Raw genomic sequence first — 22691 nt, 5'->3', positions numbered from 1 at the left:
GTTATAGGGGGTATAGGATGGTTGCCACTTGACAAACTAAACATGGCCAAATCATAAATTCAAATTTGCGAATTAACATTCAATGTAATATATATATATATATATATATTATTAATCAAAAAAAGAATTAAGAATTATATATATATTAGTTATTAATTATATGATATAATAAATAGGCACGCAGTTGATTACAAAAATCATTTTATCGATATTATTAGTTAAATATGAATTAGTTTATCAATAGATGTTATATATTTCTTATTGACCTATTTAGATCATTATACTTCCCCAAAAAATCAATATATATGTGATTAATTTAATTAAATGCTTCCAAAAAATTTGTGAAAAAAAAAAACAAGAAATTCATATATTAAGAAGAGTATATTCAATTAATTTTTACAATGTAAAGAAATTAGTAATTTTTCTTTATCTAAATCATGATACAAATTTTATGATGGATCGGAGTAATATTGGTTCTTTTGTTCTTAATTAATCAAAACCCTTGAAATTACATAATGCTAGCTATTTTTACAGATATATGTATGTGTATCAGGGATCAATCATTATCACTGCTATGAGAGCGTCGACCTGAAAGTTGGGATGTTATACGTTTTAATTTTTGAATTGTATTATTATCACCATCAGCTATAATTTTTTGTACATCAATAAGTACTTGATCCTATAATTATTATAAGAGACAGATCATAGTGTTCGATTATCATGGATGACAAAGAATTCAATTACTAGGAGGAGAATTTTTGGGGAGCAATAGTTTCTATTGTTAGGCGAGTAATTGCAACATAATTCTTGGATTGTTGTACATTTAAAATATTTGAGTTATATTTTTACAACAAGATATAACGATCCTATAATGTTTATTACATATGTATATTACATGCATACATAAAATGAATGCACACTTGTGAAACAAGTTGGTTTCGTCCCCTCATGGATTATACATGCATGCATTTAAAAGATATTTTTTTTTTGAGGAAATAATTTAAAAGATGTTAATGACTAATATGATCAATAGTCGCTTTTTGGTATGTCGGCACAAATTTTACATTCGCCGAAGCTAAGATTGTGAGTTTGAGATCGAAAAGTCAATAAAGATCTCTCAAGTTAAAAATTGTTGAATTATAAGTCAACCAGACGACAATATGCAAGGTAGAGCAGTCATGTCACAATCAATGAAACACCTTCGGAAAAATGTCAGAAATATTTCATCGGAAATGCTATTCATATTTGTGCATGTATCTATACGTGTATGTATTTATGGTAAACCACATGACACAGAGATGTCCATGCCTGTGAAAGAATGTGAAAATTTATTTCCTTGCTTGGGAACTACTCGTTAAGGATTCGACCAATTTTCTTTCATGGCCATGTGCCTGCAGCTTTTTCTTGCCTCCCACAAATTGCAACCGTATTAGTGAATACGCCCAACAACCCATGAAGCGATATATAAATAAACGAAGGTCAGTACATATTATGGACCACCCTCTTCCATACCCGCTTTCACCTCACTTGCGTTATTAAATATAGGATCGAGTTCAACAGTTTTTGTGTTTATATTTCTCTCGCGCCATACATTCATTGTATGTGGCCCCTACATCCATCCACACTAGGATTGACCCAAGTACATACATTGTCTCTCGTCTTTGATCCAATAATATAAAGTACCCATGTAAACCTTACATAACTATACACACGGTCGAAAAAAACCACGAGGCCAAACCCATCTCTCCCCCTCGAATCATTCTAGATTGGTCCAGAGCGAGTAGCGTTCATATCTATAACTCTCATAGTACAAGATGAACTGTGCACGGCCGCCGCATACATCTGTTTCATAGGGATGATATATGTTATTCTCGTGGCGCAACTAGAAAATGAATGTTGGGAGGCTAATCTGAAACCTGAAACTTTTTTCAGGACAAAATCTCAATTATCGCTATACATTTTAGAGAATCATCATGCATGTATATTACAGAGAAATGTGTAGAGGGGCCGACCGCCTTTCCTGGACCCCTCTCTCTTCCAGTGAGACGCATACAATGCATTGGACAGTCGGACTCGATCCAACAAAAAAAATAATCCCCCACCCCACCGGCCACCCCCCCATAACAGAAGATGCATCAGACACAAAACACACAAGATTATGCCACACAGCCAATTGTTTCATCTGCTACTACCACATGGTGTGTCTGTCCAATAGCATTAGCTAGATACAATCTGCATTCTAATACCTCTACACCTACAAAATTTGTTTGTAATTCCATTCATTGATGAGATTTACAATTGAATCGACTTAACGTGGAGGATACCATATATTGTCTGCTTATGTTTTATCTCTTAAATGTCCAACATGAGATGTTCAAAAATTTGTGCAGGGCATGGAAACATAGCAGAAAACACAATAAAAGAAAAAATATTTGTATCATCGTGTTTAGCATCATTAAAGGTACTAGAAATTCTATTCCATCCGCAGCAGAGCACAGATGAATATTTACATCAACACGAATTTGTCATTGAATTATGTTTCTTATCTTTGTTTATTAATGTTTTTGGAGATTCGTTACAAAATAATCAATCCGTAAAGCATTCGATCATCATTCACATCAAAGTGATGTTATCAAGAAGTCGGACTTGACTTTGATTTTTTATCATTATTATTGAAGTTTGCCTGGAAATTCATTTCAAAACAAACAATCAGTGAGCCATTTGGGTCACCATCCCTTCAAGAACACAATAATACAGCAAGAACAATGCTAATTATTCAAGGGCAATAATTCACAGAAAGGTCCTAGCCTCATTACGTAGGTATCCAAAACACGCTAAAAGTTGTATTAGGTTTTAGATTTGGGTCTACATATAAGGGAAAAAAAAGCGACAAATTATGGCAAGTTGCAAGACCTAATGCTTGTGCTTTTGTGAACAACAGATTATGATTTCATAAACATGTGTTCCAGCATAATCAATAGATAATGAACAAGTGATTTGGAGGGGTATTAACAAATCAGTCAGACAATACCTCACAATCAAGAAATTAATCGATCGTCTATTTTTCCGGGTCATTTCTTCTTCATCCTTTTGATAATAGGCATCATATAACATTGAAAGTAGATTAGTTGAATAATCAAGATAGACCATTTTCAGCTTCTTAGATACAGATATTTCATACCTTACCAAAAATTTACTTGTTTACAATTAAGCATAAAACTATGCTGAGATACGTGTTGTAAATTTGAGATGATATTGGTTTCACGTTTTCGTCAAACTCTTCTATCTACTAAATAATGGAAATAAAGCTTTCCACCATGTTATGAAATTACAGAGGGTAAATCTCAAAACTAGTTCTTTATCGAAATCTAGTCTATTTGTCATATTTGATTAACATGATCAACCAACAATGATTCTAATGCACCCTTGTAGAAGAAACAGAAGTTGGCTACAATGGTTTAGTTTGGCTTCAGCTTCAATCCAAAATCGGGGTGGATTTGAAGAAATTAAGAATAGTGGGATCAATCTGATTCTTGCAGTTGTTATCACTGCCACTAATTTCAAATATTTCATAATAGTTACAAGAGGCGTGCAAGGTAGAATAAATTACAAAAAAATCTTAGTTGTGGATCAAACACACACGAAGTTCGGAGCCATGCAGAATCAATTTTTTATAGAAGAATCATAATTATTAAATGAAAGATAACGATAACGAGCAATATCGAGCCAAATGTGTCAAAATCAACTGCCTGAAATTTCAAGACCTGCTGATGATAACTCAATATCAATGTATGAAGCTGAAATGTAAATAAAATCACCTGAAGATTAATGCGTCTAAGCATATAATTCAATCAAGAAAAATGTCAGGCATAAATTTTCAGTTCAGATAGATAGCAAGATTCTGTAGCAGTAGACTAACGCTCAAAAAGGCTTGTTAGGTGAAAAAAAAGAAACGTATGTATACACACAATCATCAAGTTTTGTTGCAAGTCTTGCTAGCATGTGCTGCACATGCTAATGTTAGTCAAAGACTTTAAGAAGATTCTGTGGACAAGTTTTATAGGGGTTGGGTACTACAAAACATAAAGCAGTTTAACGGATGATTACAGTAACATTTCTTGTTCCAAATTGAAATTATTTGAATCAACCGACTACTTTGTCTTCATAATACTCGAATCAGAAAGTCAAGTATTGCTAATAAATTTCTATGAGAACGCATGCACACAATGTTCTTCAGTAAAGGATATGAAATACTTACTCCAAATCAAACAGTTACTCCAAGCCTTACGTTTTTTCCAGCTCACGGAAAACATTTCATTCTCTGCATGGTCAACAGAATAATATATGTTTATACATAAACATATTCAATATTTTATATTGATAATTTCAGAAAGCATGGACAGTTCTACCTGTTTTTCAATTTCAACAGCAGAAGCAGCAAGCCTCCTTTTCAATATTAGTCTATCATCCTCACAGGTTTCGGTCTCAGTATCTAAACAAAACCACAAAAAGGGAAGTTTCTGAAATTCAAACTAGAAAACTATGGACAAACAATTATAAAGCACTAAAATTAGAATAGACAATCAAATTGTAGGATATTCCCCGGCCAATAAAAATGACATTAAATGTTAGAATGTTACTTAAAATTAACTTATTCAGAAAATGGAAGGAAGAACATGAAATAAACTCAAAACGAGCATAAAAAAGCAACAAACATCAGTCGGAAGCTCTTTCTTTAACTATTTCAGAAAATGTAAAACTCTCATTAAAGAAAGTGATTTACGCACTGCTATGCACCATGTTAAAAGAAAAAATCGTGAATATACATTTTAATATTTTTTTCAGCTTTTTATTTAACCAGATTTGTGTGCTTTCTCAGACTTTTAGGCCGCAATAACAAATGTAAACAACTAGTCCAACAAATGAAGCCGGGTTAGCTATAAAAACCATGCTAACCTTGAAATTAGCATAACATTTCTAAGACTTGGCAATAAAGAGGATAAATACAAAAGCAGGTCATGTTTTTGAGAATCCAACTTCGAACTATAATTCCATTTGAAAAGTCAAATGTCACCTTCCATTACAATTATATAATATTTAAAACTTGGGAGTAACTTGTAACATAATCAGGTTTTAAAGGAGGGATAGAGAAGTAACGGGGGGGGGGGGGAGACATTAAATTTAAAAGTTCTCGAGAGACGTTGTCACGACTACGAGAAATGGATCGAGTTATGGGTCGTTGCACTCGAAAATCATCAAGGCTTGTGTCTCTATTCTTTTGTGTTTTTCTTCCTTGTTTGACTATTTTGAACGAATTGATTGAGGCTCGTTAAAGAGGACCTCCGATCATTGGAACAAGTAAGTATATTGAAATGAAGCTTGTTTATTGACTGTATTCCAAGGGATATTTACACATGATTGCAACATATCTTGATAAGGAGATAACAAGCTAAAAATTGTAAAAGATGAAACATCTAAAATTTGAAAACGACCGCCTAACGACTTTTCTTAGAGGTCAACAATAGAATCACATTCGAGGGTGACCATTTTCCCATCCTCGCTGTGATGTGGCTCTGCCGCTAGATACGGAAATGCAAAGAAGGTAAGAAAATTCTCTTTTACTTGGTTTCATGCATAAAACACTCCAAGTAATCTCACACTGGCCATCATGTTGAATTAGCTCGTCATCTCGAATAAAGATGGGCCCTTATTCCTCTGACATTATGAGTTCATAAAATCATGATGCCTTGAAAATTTTCCAACATAATTTAAAAGGTCTTAAATATCTGATCTGGGTAACTGGCATAGATAGCAGCGAGGATGGACATGAGTTTTGATGCTGATCAACCAAACTTAGTTAGATAAGCCATTAAATGGAGACAGCTGGCTTTAATTCTGTAAAAAATGGGCAGATTCCATGGGACAAGTTAAGTGAGAACTTATCATTGTTTAAATACATGCCATTCAAAGAATTGAATTGCCCACCAGGGGCAACCAATCCTCGCACAATAGCAAAATAAAAGGCGCAATCATGGATGCCTATAATGCTCTGGTCGTAACTAAAAGGCTTGGAATTAAACCAAGAGGATTCAGTTATTTAACAGCTACTCATATTTGTAATTTAGGAAGCAAAAGGTGAGAAAAGGAGCAAAGTGTGCACATGATAAATGATCACCAGGTTCCATATATGAATTGATAAAGAGTCGGTAGAACTTACCATAATAGTATGTTGAAAAAATAGTAATACGCTCAGTTGGCTGGAAAAGAAAATGGAAAAATATTAGTATGACAAAAAAAAAAGCTCTGACAAAGGAAGGTTGAAACCAAGATCCTGATTAATTCTGCCTAGATAAATAACAACACTTTATCACTTGAGACCATTTACGAAACTCCGGCGAGAAATAGGAAAATCCATGAAATTGAGCCCTAACAATATAGCAATTACTACTTACTAGGGTTGATAAGTTACTCGAAAAGAAAAATTCAGCTATTGGTCTATGGTATATCACTCATTGTCAGTCGCGTGATTATAGGGCCCAAACAACTCCATAATTCACTCCATTTATAAGCCGCTAAAAGGGGGAAAAAAAGGAGATTATTTGCAGACAATCTGCCACGCGTAAATCTATGTCATTTTATTACGGATCATAACCAATATTTTATCAGTTCCATTACATCCTGTATGACACAAAATACATCAGAAGCGAGTTCTATAGGCAAAAGTTAATAAATATAAGTCCAAGCAATAATTGAACAGCAATCATGACTTTCTTGTTGCTTAACTACCATGCAAAGTTGTGGTCAAAAGATGTTTTCTTTACAGGTAACTCAAGGTACACCACCCTAATCAAATGAAAATTGCAAAAGGATAAATTACATTGAGAGAGGACAAAAGAGTCAGACCAATTTGTCTGATAGGCTTTACCATCACAAAAATTCCTTCTGTCCGTGTAGGTAGTTGTTCAAGTTTTCTCAATGTTTCATCACCCTTAGTAACTTTACCAAAGATTGCGTACTGAAATATATTTCAGAAAGAACAGTGATTGATTTATGAGATGGAATGCAAAATATTTCTAAACAAAGCATGCAAAGAGGAAAAAATAAATATAGGTGTTTGCTCCATCGCACCTGGCTATCTAGGTGTGGAGCATCTCCCAGAAGTATGGAGAATGAAGACTGAGCACTGTCTGGATCAGAATATCTGTAATGAAATAGATAAGTCTTTAAACTAGAGGCTGCACACGAGGATAAATGAACTACTACACATAAAAAGTTTAACTATATTATTTTTAAGCGGATTCTATTATCTTGTTCAGAATAATGCACTCAAACCTAACTACATATGAAATTCTCACTCTTTTTTTTTTTTTTTGGTTACGAGGGAGGGGGGTCACCCGCCATTGAACGATTATCGTACTATAATTCTTCTCAAATAGCCTATTCTCATCTTGTCTTCTTCAATGATTTCATCTATGCCTGTTGGAGGGGTCCGAATAGTTCTGTATCCTCGTTGGTACTTTAATGCTTCTGAAACCAAATAATCAGCTGCCCTTTTTGTTCCCTGTAGATATGGTTGATCATGACTTCCCAGTCTCTATTCAAGAGGTTCATACAGGTAGAGATCAAATTAAGAATTGAGGAACCAAGGCATTTCTTCTTTGTCAGCCACTTTACCACTTTTTCTGAATCGATTCCAAATAAAATCATCTTGTATCCCGAGTTTCATGCTAATTCCCCCTTTACAGACCGCCCAAAGCTCTGCCTCCTACTCGAACACCAACCAATATTGTGTGTGAAGCCCAAAATCCAGTCCCCAAGTTCGTCTCTCAAAATGCCTCATCCACCATCTTTTCGAGCTTTGTGGTTACAACTTCCATCAACATTGAGTGATTTTCACCCTAAAGGTGGGGGTGTCCATCTTACTATGCAGTTTGCGTATCTCACGTTGTTGGTTGGCATGACATTTTTTGAAGAAAAAGTTGTTTTGATTTCTGAAAATTGGTTCTTGACACTCCACTTTGGTACTTGCATCAATTTTCTTGTCATCAAATACCAATTTGTTTCGTCAGTACCAAATTCACCATAGTGTAATAGCAAAGAATGGGGGGGGGGGGGCGTATTAAATAAATTGTTTTTGAATAAAAACGGAAAATTTGACATTAAATTTAAAAGTTCTCGAGAGACGTTGTCACGACTACGAGAAATGGATCGAGTTATGGGTCGTTACACTCGAAAATCTTCAAGGCTTGCGTCTCTATACTTTTGTGTTTTTCTTCCGTGTTTGAGTATTCTGAACGAATTGATTGAGGCTCGTTAAAGAGAACCTCCGATCATTGGAACAAGTAAGTATATTGAAATGAAGCTTGTTTATTGAATGTATTCCAAGGGATATTTACACATGATTGCAAAGTATCTTGATAAGGAGATAACAAGCTAAAAATTCTAAAAAACACCCGAACACCAACCAATGTTGTGTGTGAAGCCCAAAATCCAGTCCCCAAGTTCGTCTCTCAAAATGCCTCCTCCACAATCTTTTCGAGCTTTGTGGTTACAACTTCCATCAACATTGAGTGATTTCCACCCTAAAGGTGGGGGTGTCCATCTTACTATGCAGTTTGCATATCTCACGTTGTTGGTTGGCATGACATTTTTGAAGAAAAAGTTGCTTTGATTTCTGAAAATTGGTTCTTGACACTCCATTTTGGTACTTACATCAATTTTCTTGTCATCAAATACCAATTTGTTTCGTCAGTACCAAATTCCTCATAGTGTAATAGCAAAGAACCTGTTCCAATCTATGGCCATTTTATTATGTCTTCCCAGGTCAAGGTTTTCTCGCAACCACTCATCAAAGATGAGGTTCGAGTTCTGTTGAAAGGTGCTGGTGGGAAGAAGTCTAATCCAGATTCTTCTTGCTTCCTTACACTTACGAAAAATATGGTCCACGTCTTCTAGGCAGTTTTGACACTGAACGCATAACCCGTTGGTAGCAAATCCCCGTTTAACTCTCGACATTACTCATTATCCTTCCATGTCGGACTTTCCAAATGAAGGCTCGTATCCTAGAAGGCACTTCCAGTTTCATATGGCTCCCCAAGAAGTGTCATTTGTCTGCTTTTCCATATCCGTGATCAGTACATAGGCCGAGCTAATAGAGAATTTCCCATTGTTGGTGATTCCCCAGCAATCGCTATCCTCCATGTTCTCTTCTTCACTGATCATGTGTACCCAGCCAATTCATTTTCCACATAAGTAGGTAGCTTCCCTTTTAGAGCTTCTCATTCCAGCCATCTCTTTTGATCCAGTATTCGTATACTTTTTTTTCCTCTCGACCAGGTCAATGTCGCTGAGTAAGGACAGGCTTAGCGGTTCGTTTCCTATCCATTTATCGATCCAAAAGCAGATAGTTTTACCATTTCTAAGTACTCTCTTTTTTTCCTTCCTCCAAAAAATGAGTTACTTTGGAAATGCCTTGCCATGCATTAGAAGCTCCTCTTTGAAATCATTGCGTATGTATTTGTTCTTCAGGACATGTGCCCAAAGATTCTCTCTCTCTTCCATTAATCTCCAACCTAGCTTTGTCATGAATTCTAGGTTCATAGGATGCAATCTTCTGATTCCCAAACCTTCCATCTCCTTAGGCGTTGTAACAGTGACCCATTTCACTAGATGACATCTGCGCTCTCCATTGCTTCCACCCCAAAGGACGTTTCGGATTGTTTTCTCAATTTCGGAGCATATTCCCAGGGATAATAGACTTGTTTGCATGAAGTAAAGTGGAATAGCATTAAGCACGGATTGCACTAATACTTGGCGTCCTGTGAAGCTTAAATACTTGGTTTTCCATCCCTCTAGTCTTGATTTTACTCTATCCAGCACTTGCTAGTACAAATTGATAGTGACTCTTCCATGTATGGAAGGTAATCCCAGATATTTACCAAGGTCAGTCGTTAGTGGAATGCCTGACATAGAAGACAAGTTAATAGCCACTATATTCTCCACATTTTTAGACACAAAGATGTGTGACTTCTGGAAGTTAACTCTCTATCCAGAGCAAGAGCAGAATTTATTTAGAATCTCCATGATGAGTATTAGTTGTTCCATTGATGCCTCCGCAAATAGGACCGTGTCATCTGCAAATAATAAGTGCGACAAAAGAGGACCATTTCCAGAGAGTCTAATAGCTTTCCAATGGCCATTGTAAACAGCTTGACAGATTAGATGACTTAGTGTCTCAATACAGAGCACAAAGATGTATGGTGATATAGAATCACCCTGTCGGATTCCTCTCCCCGGTTTGATCTATTCCAATTTTCGCCATTCCAAAGAATCGATAGTCTAGGAGATTCAATACAATTCATGGTGTTTCTGATCCATTCCTGACTGAAATCAGCTTCGTTGATCGTATCTCGAATGAAATCCCATGAGAGTTTATTATATGCTTTCTCAAGATCAATCTTGATGGCCATAAAACCTTTACCACCCGATTTTTTCCTCATGGAGTGAAGCACCTCTTGGTAAACAATTATGTTAACGGAAATTTGGCTGCCTGGGAACAAGGCGGACATCACGTGTTTCAGGCGGTTAGTCATAGTTTTTGTAAGTATTTTTTTGTTTACATTGCACAGACTAATCGGCCTAAATTGCTGTGCCTTGCATTGTAACATGTAACAATAGATATAATTTTTTGCCAAAGAAAAAATTATGAAGAGCAATAACAAAATGTTGACCTTGACATCCACAGTGGTTATATAACTATAAGCTTCTCTAAGGAAGAAAAAACAATGAATAAAAGCTAGAGCAGTGCAAGTCTTTATGGTGTGATGCAAAATTAATCTTTACTTAGTTTAGCTTCTATTTCTACAATTACATGGTTCTGTACCGATAATGAATTCAAAAGTGCAATAAGACTCGTGCCCATGCAAGATTGCAGCACCTTTCAAGCAACATTGAAATTCATATAAAAGTTAAATGTTTGCAAAAGATTTTCTTGAAGGGGAAATACCTGCCCATAGAAAGAATACCTCTGACATGTTTTACATCACTAAATTCACCAATGAGAGTTTTGACAGCTACCAACTTCTGTGCTTCATTCATGGGAGCACTTCTTCCGCCACCAACATCAGCCACTTGAGCAACAAACCCCTTATCAACCTATACAATGCATAAGTGTTTGTCCCTGGACCTTTTCATTTAACATAATGAATTTCATAAACAATCTTCCTTAATTTGGTTGTGAAAGATACCCGGAAGAAATGATTAGTGTTATAGCATCCCAATCTAACAAGCTTGAAAATGTGTTCAACCGTCTTTGGTGCAACAGTTGGATAGAAACCAAACTCAATGTCCCCATAGTTCGTCTGCATATCAAAACCCACTATTCCTTTCAGAAGACCTCGTTTGATAGAATTATATTAGCGAAAAGTAATGCTACCATTATTAGCTAATCAATATAAGGAAAATTTGACAAAGGCAACACATTGAATTTTAAACAACTTACATGCGTATATAAGTGTCTACAATCCCTACTCTTCAATCCACGCAAATTAGTATCTAACTATGCCATTCGGAACAACAAAATGGCTCGGGCTATCAAATTATGGAACCCCACAAGCAGAGGCGGAGTTACAGCCTCTTGTACCCGGGCTTTAGCCCGGGTTGTCCATTTTTTAAAAAAAAAATTATATGTAGATTTTTGTATAATTTTGGATAAATTTGATATTAGTCCGGGTAGATCAATTTAAAATATTAAAGGAAGCTAGAGTTTAAAATTCTAGTCCGGGTAGCGTCAGATTCCTGGCTCCGCCAACAAGCACTGTCGAGGGTCTGGAGACTCTGGACGTAAGGAGATAAATTGGAATTAAGTTTTGGTTCCCTATTAACCCCTTCCGATCACAAATGTGTTTACTTCAAAGAACCTAATATAAGGGCCAAAAATTTTGCGTTCCAATACCCGAGAATTCTATACATGTGTCGTTTGAATCGAATAAGCAATCAAGAAAGAGTGCGGAGAACTGCTAATATTCACAGTAATTATGTATCTAGATCGTTGTAAAGCTCAACGATTGTGGTACAAATGCATATAATTTATAAACATATTCCATTTAAAATTATATATGTATTGTATAAAGCAACAATAATATCATAAGAGTTGACGAAGAAGACAGCAACAACAACAAAAAAAACTGCGCATCAATGCAAACACCAATTTGCTCGAAAAAATCACCAATTGCACAAAAAAAAATGTGTACAAACCTAAAAAATCCTACAATTCAAAACCACGAGAACCCACACACACGCACACTAGCAAACAGCTTTAAACAAAACCTGAAAAACCACACGCGCGGATCCCATTTCAGGGGCTTCAGCAACTGCGCCGCGGATTTCGCCCCCAAGAAGGAGGCTAACGAACGCGATCACGGCCATCGAACTCCCGCCGCCGCACATTTTGGTTGACTTTTGACGCCCGATTTCCGAGGGACGGACGGCTAGCTTAACGGCTATGGGTGAAGTACATTGACCATATAATACAGCGCACACTGTCCTTTGTACCTCCAATTCATTTACCCGCAACTCTGCAGATTTAGGCCCATAAATTGGGCTTGTATTAATATCGGCCCATTGCGAACTTGGGCTTCCACCAACCGTTAAAAAATAATTCTATTTTAAAAGACACTTATAAATATAATATATAAAACAGCAGTGTTCCTTGGTATGCGATGCATATATAAATATTAAAAATATTTTATGCAATCCGACTCGTAATTGGCGAGGTAAAATAACCATGCGAAGTTCATTCATATCGAATAAGGTTGTACGATATTTTTCCAAGTGTTCCAAATCATACGACGAAAAAAATGGCTAGTTGGAGAGATAAGGAATTCACAAGACGTGATAGAATAAAATTGTAACGATCATGGATCATTAGGCTGAACCAATATAGGACTCGGTCCATACCCATACATCACTACTGATCATGGGTTGTTATGATGGTCCAGCATGGGCCATGGGCCTTGGCCCATGCCCATTCATCGCCACTCATAGAATATAGGCAACTGTTACCAACACTTTAAGAATCTAGGTACTTATACCTGGAGGTTCTGGGTTCAAGTGTTGGGGGAGGCGAAAAAAACCACTTTCCAGAAGTGGGATATTCTATGAGTGGCGGTGGCCCATGCTGGACCATCCTAACGACCCATGATTAGTAGTGGTGCATGGGTTTGGGCCGAGGCCCATGGTGGTTCAACCTAATGGTCCATGATCGTTACAAAAATTATGTAAGATTATTTTTGATTTGGTTATGGATATGTTTCTTATGAAACGGTCACACGGATCGATATCTTTGTGACCGAATGACTTAATTCATACCTAGATTGAAAAGTAATATATTTGACGCATAATATTTTTTCATAGTTCGGATCAGATAAGATATTTGTCTCACAAATTTTATCTATAAGACAGTCTTATATGAGTTTTTTTTTTTTTTTTTGATGTTATGTTTATGGTCAATTTTCTCGACCAATACGAAGATAAGTTTCACACGTCTTATTATAAACTTGATTATATTGATATATTATAATTTTTTAAGTTATATGATATAGTTTTTTTTAAAAAAAAAAAAAAAGAGGAACTAGCAGTCATTATCTATATGTACGTATCAAATAAATCACATTTGGGCTGAACACAATAACTTGAAAACTATGTCAATCAAGTAAATTATGTTAGACAAATCTTACGTGACAGATTCGCTCGACGAAATGTTATACATATATGACTTAGTTTTTGATTGAACGTTAGTGGAGATTAATTAGATGGATGTATGCATTCTTCAACGTATCATTTCAACACGTCTCTTGACAGTAACACGAATTAAAGTTGTTCATTAATTAAGACAAAATAACGTAGGATACAGCTACAGGTTCACTAATTAGAGAATATGACGGCCATAGAATAAGATGATTTTAAAGATATTTTGACCTTTATTTCATCTCATTTGAATTGAAAATTACAAAAAATGACTTTGTAAAAAAGTTATTTGTAGCTTGAAAAGTTAGCAATACTACTTTAGGAATTTTTTTAATAAAATATAATACTTTTCAAAAAGTTTTATTAAAATATAGTGTTTTTTTGATAATTTATCAAATTATAGTAAAAATAAATTACAAATAAAAAATAAATTACACCCGTTGCCTCGCCCCTGCAACAAATGCAAAATTTAAAAATGATATCTTGCCACCCCCTGTGCATGTATGAGTATATATGTGTTCACATATTATATATATATTATTAATATTATTTTAATTAAAATAAAATCATATTTTTTAACTATATATTTTTAATTATGTTAGTAATAACGTTTTTTGTAATAAAGTTATTTGAATATAAATCTAAATTATTTTTACTTTTCTCATTTTATTATATAAAAAATTATTGCACTTGTTTTTTTATAGGTATGAGAATTTTTTATTGTATTAATCAAATATTTTTTTCCAACAATTTTTTTTATCTAAATATAAATAAATCTAACATATTTTTAATATTATTTTGATGAATTTTTTTATTTTTAATTAAATCTAAATGATTTTTATTTAAATGTAATGACGTAAATAAATTGGTCTAATTATTTTTAGTTGAGAGTATTTTTAATTATTTTCGGGGTCTTAAATGCAAGAAATGTCATCACGGAAGAAGTGCGCCCATGTAATTACCTTGAATATAAATAAAAATGTTACAAACTAAAAATAAATAGTCCAATTTATTTATATACTTTGATATGATAGGTAGGGGAAAATATTGGAACTACTATAGCTCGTATTTGAAATTTTCAAAAATAAACTAAATATCGGAAAATTATAGTGAGTTCGATTCAAAAACGAGCAGAAAAAATTCAAAATAATTTCTCTAAAAACTGATTAAATATTTTGGAATGAATTTAAAAGATATGCACGTTGAAATAATAAAAATGGTTATATTTTATGAAATACTTTGTATGCAATATTTTGGTATTTGAAAAACACATAAATTGTTTCCACAATGTAATTAAAAAACAGCAACAATATGGAATTGAGTTGATTTTCCAACCGTTTTGCATGCTGGTCATTTGGATATCTGGGTTGAAAGATATCATCGAAATACTATAGTTCGCTAGATTTTCAGCTTGACTACATTTAAATTTCAACTTCTCAAATCTTCGAAATTGACATCTAACAACTGCACACTTGAGTAAATATGTTAGAAACATAATAACAAATTTTGTTAAAATTAAAATCAAAATTGTCAGTGTTTTCGCAACCCAACATTATCACGTTTAAATAAAATCTTTTATATTTAATTAAAAAAATCAAGTAATATTAAAAATATGTTAAATTTATATTTAAATAAAAAAATTTATTACAAAAAATATTTTAATTAGTACAGTTAAAAATAACATTCTCACAACTACAAAAATAAATACAATGTTATTTTTTTATATAATAAAATGATAACATAAAATTATATAATATAATAATTATAAAATATATATTCATACTTTTAAAGTACTATAATATGTTTGATACCTCAGGATAGGCTCGGCCCACTCTCGAAAATCCAAAAAGATAAAGCCCACAAAGGTATTCAGAAAGTCTCGGAAGGTCATTTTCATGACAGAGTCCGTCAGGAGGTCACCTCATTCACACAAAGCTGGTGAGAGGTCATCTAGCCCGACCTCCCAAACGTCCGTAATCTCGTCAATTAGAAAGAGGTGGCCGACCTCCCATCACGAACCGAGCCGACCTCCTAGATTATTGTAACGTGTTGATTGGAAATGTCTTGGCCGAGCTCCTACAGGGTCCAGACAATAGACGGGCTCCTGTCTAGGAGAGCTTCTACTTAAACATTAAAGGGTAGCCCACAGAAATAAAGCCCAAAAAAGTAAAGCCCACAAATGTTTAATCTAATCTTGTCCGAGATTTTGAGAATCTAGATCTACCAAATCAGGACTTTATTCTTTTCCTATAAATATCAGGTTTCATTCATTTTTTATTCATTCATATACTCACTCACTCTACACACATAGTATTCTCTCTGTTTTCTATTATCTGACTTGAGCGTCGGAGGGGCTACGCTGGAACAACCTTCCGGCCACGTTCTAACGTTTTTGTTTGTGCTTCCAAATTTCGAAGGTCCGATCCGAGCTCCCAAGTGAAGATCCGACCTCTTAGCTACTATCCTAGATTTCAGCAACATCAATTGGCGCCGTCTGTGAGAAATACTAAGCAAAGATGTAGACATGTGAGAATGCAAAAGGAAATTGGGTGGAAGAGCTCCCAAGTTAGCTGTGGTCGTACATGACCACTCCGAAAATTGGCACCGGAGAAACACCTTTCAGCTTAGTTTATGGAAATGAAATAGTCCTTCCAGCAGATATCGGTGAAGAGACCTCACAAGTAATGTTTTATGATGAGCAAAATGATGAGAGAAGGGCGGCAGACCTAGACCTAGTTGAAGAAAAGAGATAAGGAACATCCATCAGGATGAAAGCTTACAAAAGATGCATAGACAGGTCCTACAATCGAAGGGTCATTCAAAGGAGCTTTCAAGTTTGGGACCTAGTTTGGAAGAAGATTCATGATGTGGCTGTTGGAAAGCTGGATCCGAGACGGGGGTGGCTATTCAAGGTGGTAGAGAAACTCAGTTCAGGCATCTGCTATGTGGAGGACCTGGCAAGGAGGAAGTTGAAGAGGCCATGAAACACTTATCACCTCCGGAAGTATTATGCTTACATGTTACAACTTTAGGCTCATTTCTTTTGTTAATTACCTTTATTGCAAGAACATCATAATTTGGTTTTATGTCAAGTTATATTTGATTATACTTATAAAATTATACATTTTTATCAGAGAGTATCTTAGATAAAGGGTTTTCACTCGACCTCAACTCAGGACCTTTGATTACGTCAGACCTCACATCGCCTTGGTTACGCCAAGCTTATAAGAGTTTTCACCCAAACTTAGCTCAAGAGCTCTGATTACGACTGGCCTCACATCGCCTTGGTTATGCCAGGCTTATAAAGGTTTGCACCCGACCTCAGCTCATAAGCTCTTATTACGTCAGACCTCACATCGCTTTGATTACGCCAGGCTTATAAGAGTTATCACCCGACCTCAGCTCAGGAGCTTTGATCACGTCAGAGCTAACATCATTTTAGTTATGCCAAGCTTATAAGGATTTTCACTTGACCTCGGCTCAGGAGCTCTGATTATGTCAGAGCTCACATCATCTCGGTTATGCCAGGCTTATATTGGTTTTCACCCGAATTCAGCTCAAGAGCTCTAATCACGTCAGAGCTCACATCGCCTTGGTCACGGCAGGCTTACAGGGGTTTTCACTGACCTTAGCTCAGGAGCCCTGATTACGTCAAACCTCATATCGCCTTGGTTACGCCAGGCTTATAAGGATTTTCACCTGAACTCATCTCAAGAGCTCTAATCACGTTAGAGCTCACATGGCCTTGGTCACGCCAAACTTATAAGGGTTTTCACCTGACCTCAGCTCAGGAGCTCTGATTACGTCAGACCTCAAATCGCCTTGGTTATGCCAGGCTTATAAAGGTTTTTACCCGACCTCATCTCAGGAGCTTTGATCACGTCAAAGCTCACATCATCTTGGTTATGCCAAGTTTATAAGGGTTTTCACCCGACCTTAGCTCAGAACCTTTGGTCACATCAGAGCTCACATAATCTTGGTTACGCCAAGCTTATAAGGGTTTTCACCCGACCATAGTTCAGGAGCTTCGATTACTTCAGACCTGACATCAACTTGGTTACGCCAAACTTATAAGGGTCATCTCAGTTGACCACAGTTCATGAGCTTTGATTACGTCAGAGCTCACATTGTCTTGGTTATGCCACGCTTATATAAGGTTTATCTGACCTCAGCTCAGCCGAACCTTTACATTATTATTTACCAAGTGTTGGGACGAGCTCCCAGAGCCCAGCCGACCTCGCTCAATATGACCTCCTCAAGTTATTATTCATTAAGGGTTGGGCCGAGCTCCCAGAGACTGGCCGACCTATCTCAATATGACCTCCTCGAGTTATTATCCATTAAGTGTTGGGTCGAGCTCCCAGTGCCCGGCCAACCTCTCTCAGTATGACTTCAACAGGTTATTATTTATTAAATAATGGGCCGAGCTCTCAGAGCGGTCGACCTCTATCAATATAACCTCATCATGTTGTATTTGGACGGGCTCTTCGATCTTAGGACAGCCCATGGGCCACCGAGAGCTCAGACCACCACGAGCTTCTGGTCTACTACGTCAACTCGACTTGAAAGAGGGAACTTGTAATACCCCAGGAGAGAGGCTCGACCCACTCTCGAAAGCCCAAAAAGGTATTCAGAAATTCCCAGAAGGTCATCTTCATGACAGAGTTCGTCAGAAGGTCACCTCATTCACACGAAGCTGGTGGAGATCATTCGAGAAGTCATCTAGCCCGACCTCCCAAACGCCCGTAATCTCGTCAATCAGAAAGTGGTGGCCGAACTCCCATCACGAATCGAGATGACCTACTAGATTATGGTAACATGTTGATTGGACATGTCTCGGCTAAGCTCCCACAGGGTCCAGACTATAGATGAGCTCCTGCCTAGGAGAGCTTCTACTCAAACATTAACTGGTAGCCCACAGAAATAAATCTCAAAAAGGTTAAGTCCACAAAGGTTTAATCTAATCTTGTCCGAGATTCTGAGAATCTAGACATGTCAAATCAAGACTTTATCCTTCTCCTATAAATATCAGGTTCCATTCATTGTTTATCCATTCATATACTCACTCACTCTACACACACAATATTCTCTCTATTTTCTATTCTCTGACTTGAGCGTCGGAGGGGTTACGCCAGAACAACCTTCAGGCCCCGTTCTAACGTTTTTGTTTGTGCTTTCAGATTTCGAAGGTCCGATCCGAACTCCCCAAGTGAAGATCCGACCTCTCAGCTACTATCCCGGATTTCAGAAACATCAACGTTGAAAAAAAACCCTACTACTTTAAGCTCTTTTTTTAAAATCATGTCGAACTTATGGAAAACCCAATCAATGAGGAGAGTATGGCAAGACAGATCGAGTGGAAACAATTTATATACTTTTAACAGTAAACTTAATATATAAAAAATTAAATGATTTTCGTATAAAAATCAATTAAAGTCTCACATTAAAAATACATAAGAAATATCGTGAGTTAATAAGATATAATAATATCTTTATTAATACGAGGTTTTTTTGATCCCTCAAAGTAGACATAATATATTATTGTAGAGATATACGTGTTTCATTGTACATTAAGTGATATCATATTATAGTGTAGATCGAGCCATATGGATTGAATCTTCATATACTTAAACAAAGGAGGTAGAGTTTGCTCTAAGTTTTTCACGTGAGACGTACGCTCTAAATACAATTGAGAAAAGTAACATATAGGACGGATGTATAGGATTGAGAGGATGCCCGCACCACAAGAAGAATGATAGTCCTTTGTTTGGAGAGAATAATCAGGAATGCAACTAAAGTCCTACACTTGAAATACATGGTAAAGACCATGTGCTTATAAATCAGAAGATATTTCAATTGGTACTAGAAATTTTGGATAAAGTTAAAAAAAATGAAGTTATTCGAGTTTATGTTCAAAATAGACAATATCATATCATCGTAAAAATATGTGACTTCCATTGAACAACAAGAACAATCTAATTTGTTTTTATCTTGTTTTTATCTTTTTTTCATATATTTTTAGTCGGGCTTGTTTCGATAATAAAAGCATCAATATATATATCATCTATGAGAAGCAAAAATGTCGAGAAGATTCCTATACGCCATTGCTGGCTTCTCCTTCCATATATCTATCACATGTCATATCAAAAGATTGATTCTTTAATGTCAGCCATATAAAGTTCGTATTTAACAAAATATCGAAGTACAAGGTTTAAAAAAAAATATTTTTATTATATTTTTAATGTCATGGCAATATCAGATATGATCAACCGATATATCGTCAGTATGAGCTAAGTGTCGACAACGTCATTCAGTCAAAATAAGTTGGCACACATTTTAAATGATTGTCAAAATGGCTGAAAAAATTTCGAAACGGAAGGATGTATTCAGACGAGGAATTGCATCTATAAATAGATGCATTCATTCATAATTCAAGTATCCTTTCTTCAAGTTTTCTCTCATCTTATAGCATTTGAGTGACTAGTTATATAATATTTGTGAGGTGTTTTGTTCTTCTGTATTAAGAGAGTGTGTTTTTTTTGGAAACACAGTGAGTGGTTGTACACCATAAAATATTATAGTGGAAATATTTCCATCTTGCCCGTGATTTTTACCCTAATAATTTTTAGAGTTTTTCACATAAATGTTGGTGTCCAATTTATTCTTTATTTCCTTTGATATTATCTCAAATTCCTGCACATGGGACCAACAAGTGGTATCAAAGTCTTTTTTTTAAAATTTCTTAAAATTCTGAGTATGCGATGTGGTTGCAGCCTAGACTGATCTTCCACATCAGAATTTTTTTTTTTTAATTTTTTATTAAGGCGAGATTATTTTGTCCAGTCCACTAAAATTGTTGTAGACATAATGACAGACAGGTACGAGATAACAAAGTTCAATGGAAGCAATTTTATACTATGAAAAATAAAAATACAAGCAGTTTTAAGAAAGAAAAATTTTTTGGCGGTTATTGGAGATAGACCCGTAGAAATTACTGACGATGGAAAGTGGAATGAGATTAATGATAACGTTGTTGCCAATATACACTTGGCTATAACAGACGAAGTATTGTCAAGTATCTCTGAGATAAAAACAACCAAAGTTATCTGAGATACTCTGATAAAAATGTACGTGGTCAAGTCACTACACAACATGATTTTCCTAAAGAGAAGACTTTATACTCTTCGGATGGCGGAATCCTCATAGATGACCGACCAAATCAACACATTAAATATTCTATTTGCCCAAATCACTTCTATGAGGAATAAAATAGAGGAAAATGAACGTGCGGAACTTCTACTTCAAAGTCTACCAGATTCATATGTTCAACTTATCATCAATATAACCAACAATATTCTTATGGGCTCTCTAAAATTCGACGATGTCTTGACTGGGTTTCTCGAAGAAGAAAGCTGGCGCAAGAATAAGGAAGATAGGTTGGTAACTTCGAAGCAGGCAGAGGCTTTACCAATGATAATAAGAAGATTTATGGACCGTGACTCCAGTGGGAGCCAAAGACAAGGTAGATAAAAGTAGAAAAGTAAGAAGAAAAATATTTACCACTTTAAATGTGGTGCTAAAGAGCACTTCAAAAAGGAGTGTACGAGTATCGAGAAGAGTTCTCAAGGAAATGTGACCAGTATTTCAGGCGGTGGTGAAATATTATTCAGCGAAGCAGCAACAGTTGCAGAAGGCAAGCATAAGTTTTGTGACACATGGATTATGAAATCAGGAGCAACGTGGCACATGATGTCTCAGATAGAATAGTTTGATCATTATGAACCAGTCTCAGGAGGATCTGTATTCATGAGAAATGATCATGCCTTGGGAAACACTGGGTCCGGTACTATCAATATAAAAATGTATGATGACACCATTCGCACTATACAGGAGGTACGACATGTGAAAAGACTGACAAAAAATCTTTTGTCATTGGGGCAATTTGATGATATTGAATGCAAAACCCGTATCGAGAACGAGATCATGAAAATTGTGAAAGGTGCACTTGTGGTTATTAAGGCGGAAAAATTTGCTGCAAATCTGCAGATACTTTTGGGAAAAACACACAAAGAGGTGGAACTAGTTGCTGCATCAATTGGTTCAAGAGAAAAATTAACAGTGTTATGGCATATAAGATCGGGCATATGTTAGAACGAGGGTTGAAAAATCTCTCAGAACGGAAGCTTCTACCGGGACTTACAAAAGTATCATTACCCTTTTGTGAGCATTGTGTTACCAGTAAACAACACAGAATAAAATTTGGCACTTTTACTGCATGAAGCAAAAGCATATTGGAGCTGATTCGTTCGGATGTTTGGCAGCACCGGTTGTATCCCTAGGAGGCGCAAGATACTTTGTCTCGTTCATTGATGATTTCTCTAGAAGATGTTGGATGTATCCAATCAAAAAGAAATCATAGGTTTTCCAAGTCTTCAAAGAATTCAAAGCGCGGGTTGAACTTGATTCTGAAAAGAAAATCAAGTGTTTGAGGACTGACAATGGAGAAGAATATACCAGTAACGAGTTTGATGCATTTTGTCAACATGATGGTATCAAAAGACCATTCACAATGGCTTATACTCCTCAACAGAATGGAGTGGTGGAACGGATGAACAGAACCTTGTTAGACATAACAAGAGTTATGTTGAGTACCGCGGGTCTAGACAAGTCATTTTGGACAGAAGCAGTCAAAACCGCTTGTTATATTATCAATCATTCTCCTTCAGTGGCGATTGATCTGAAGACTCCGATGGAGATATGTACCGGGAAGTTGAAAGATTATTCTCATTTGCATACATTTAGAAGTCATGTGTACATTCTATACAATGAGCAAGAGAGATCAAAATTAAATTCAAAATCCAGAAAATGTATCTTCTTGGGTTATGCTAATGGAGTAAAGGGGTTTCGCTTGTGGGATCCTATTGTCCACAAGCTTGTCATCAGCA

The 22691-nt window shown here is 35.8% G+C and overlaps 1 protein-coding gene across 6 annotated transcripts; it reads right to left on the bottom strand.

The window, feature by feature from the left end:
* Positions 1-1292: 1292 nt before the first annotated feature.
* Positions 1293-12556, bottom strand: LOC142556782 (peptidyl-prolyl cis-trans isomerase CYP23). Of its 6 annotated transcripts, none has more exons than XM_075668273.1 (9): positions 12328-12556; positions 11247-11360; positions 11006-11154; positions 7129-7201; positions 6926-7015; positions 6218-6257; positions 4410-4492; positions 4259-4321; positions 1293-1922 (listed from the first exon to the last, which is right to left on the bottom strand). In XM_075668273.1, the coding sequence occupies exons 1-8, from the start codon at positions 12445-12447 to the stop codon at positions 4301-4303; spliced, it is 690 nt and encodes a 229-aa protein (XP_075524388.1). In that variant the 5' UTR covers positions 12448-12556; the 3' UTR covers positions 1293-1922; positions 4259-4300. The 6 variants fall into 6 exon arrangements, with proteins under 6 accessions (XP_075524388.1, XP_075524390.1, XP_075524391.1 ...); XM_075668275.1 differs by having other exon boundaries at positions 1301-1842; XM_075668276.1 differs by lacking the exon at positions 1293-1922 and adding an exon at positions 2403-2735.
* Positions 12557-22691: the final 10135 nt, after the last annotated feature.

This window comes from Primulina tabacum, chromosome 9, assembly GCF_025594145.1.
Source record: "Primulina tabacum isolate GXHZ01 chromosome 9, ASM2559414v2, whole genome shotgun sequence".
In the NCBI taxonomy this organism is placed as follows: domain Eukaryota; kingdom Viridiplantae; phylum Streptophyta; class Magnoliopsida; order Lamiales; family Gesneriaceae; genus Primulina; species Primulina tabacum.
The sequence above is the reverse complement of the archived record's forward strand: the minus strand, read 5'-3'. Positions and strand labels throughout refer to the sequence as shown.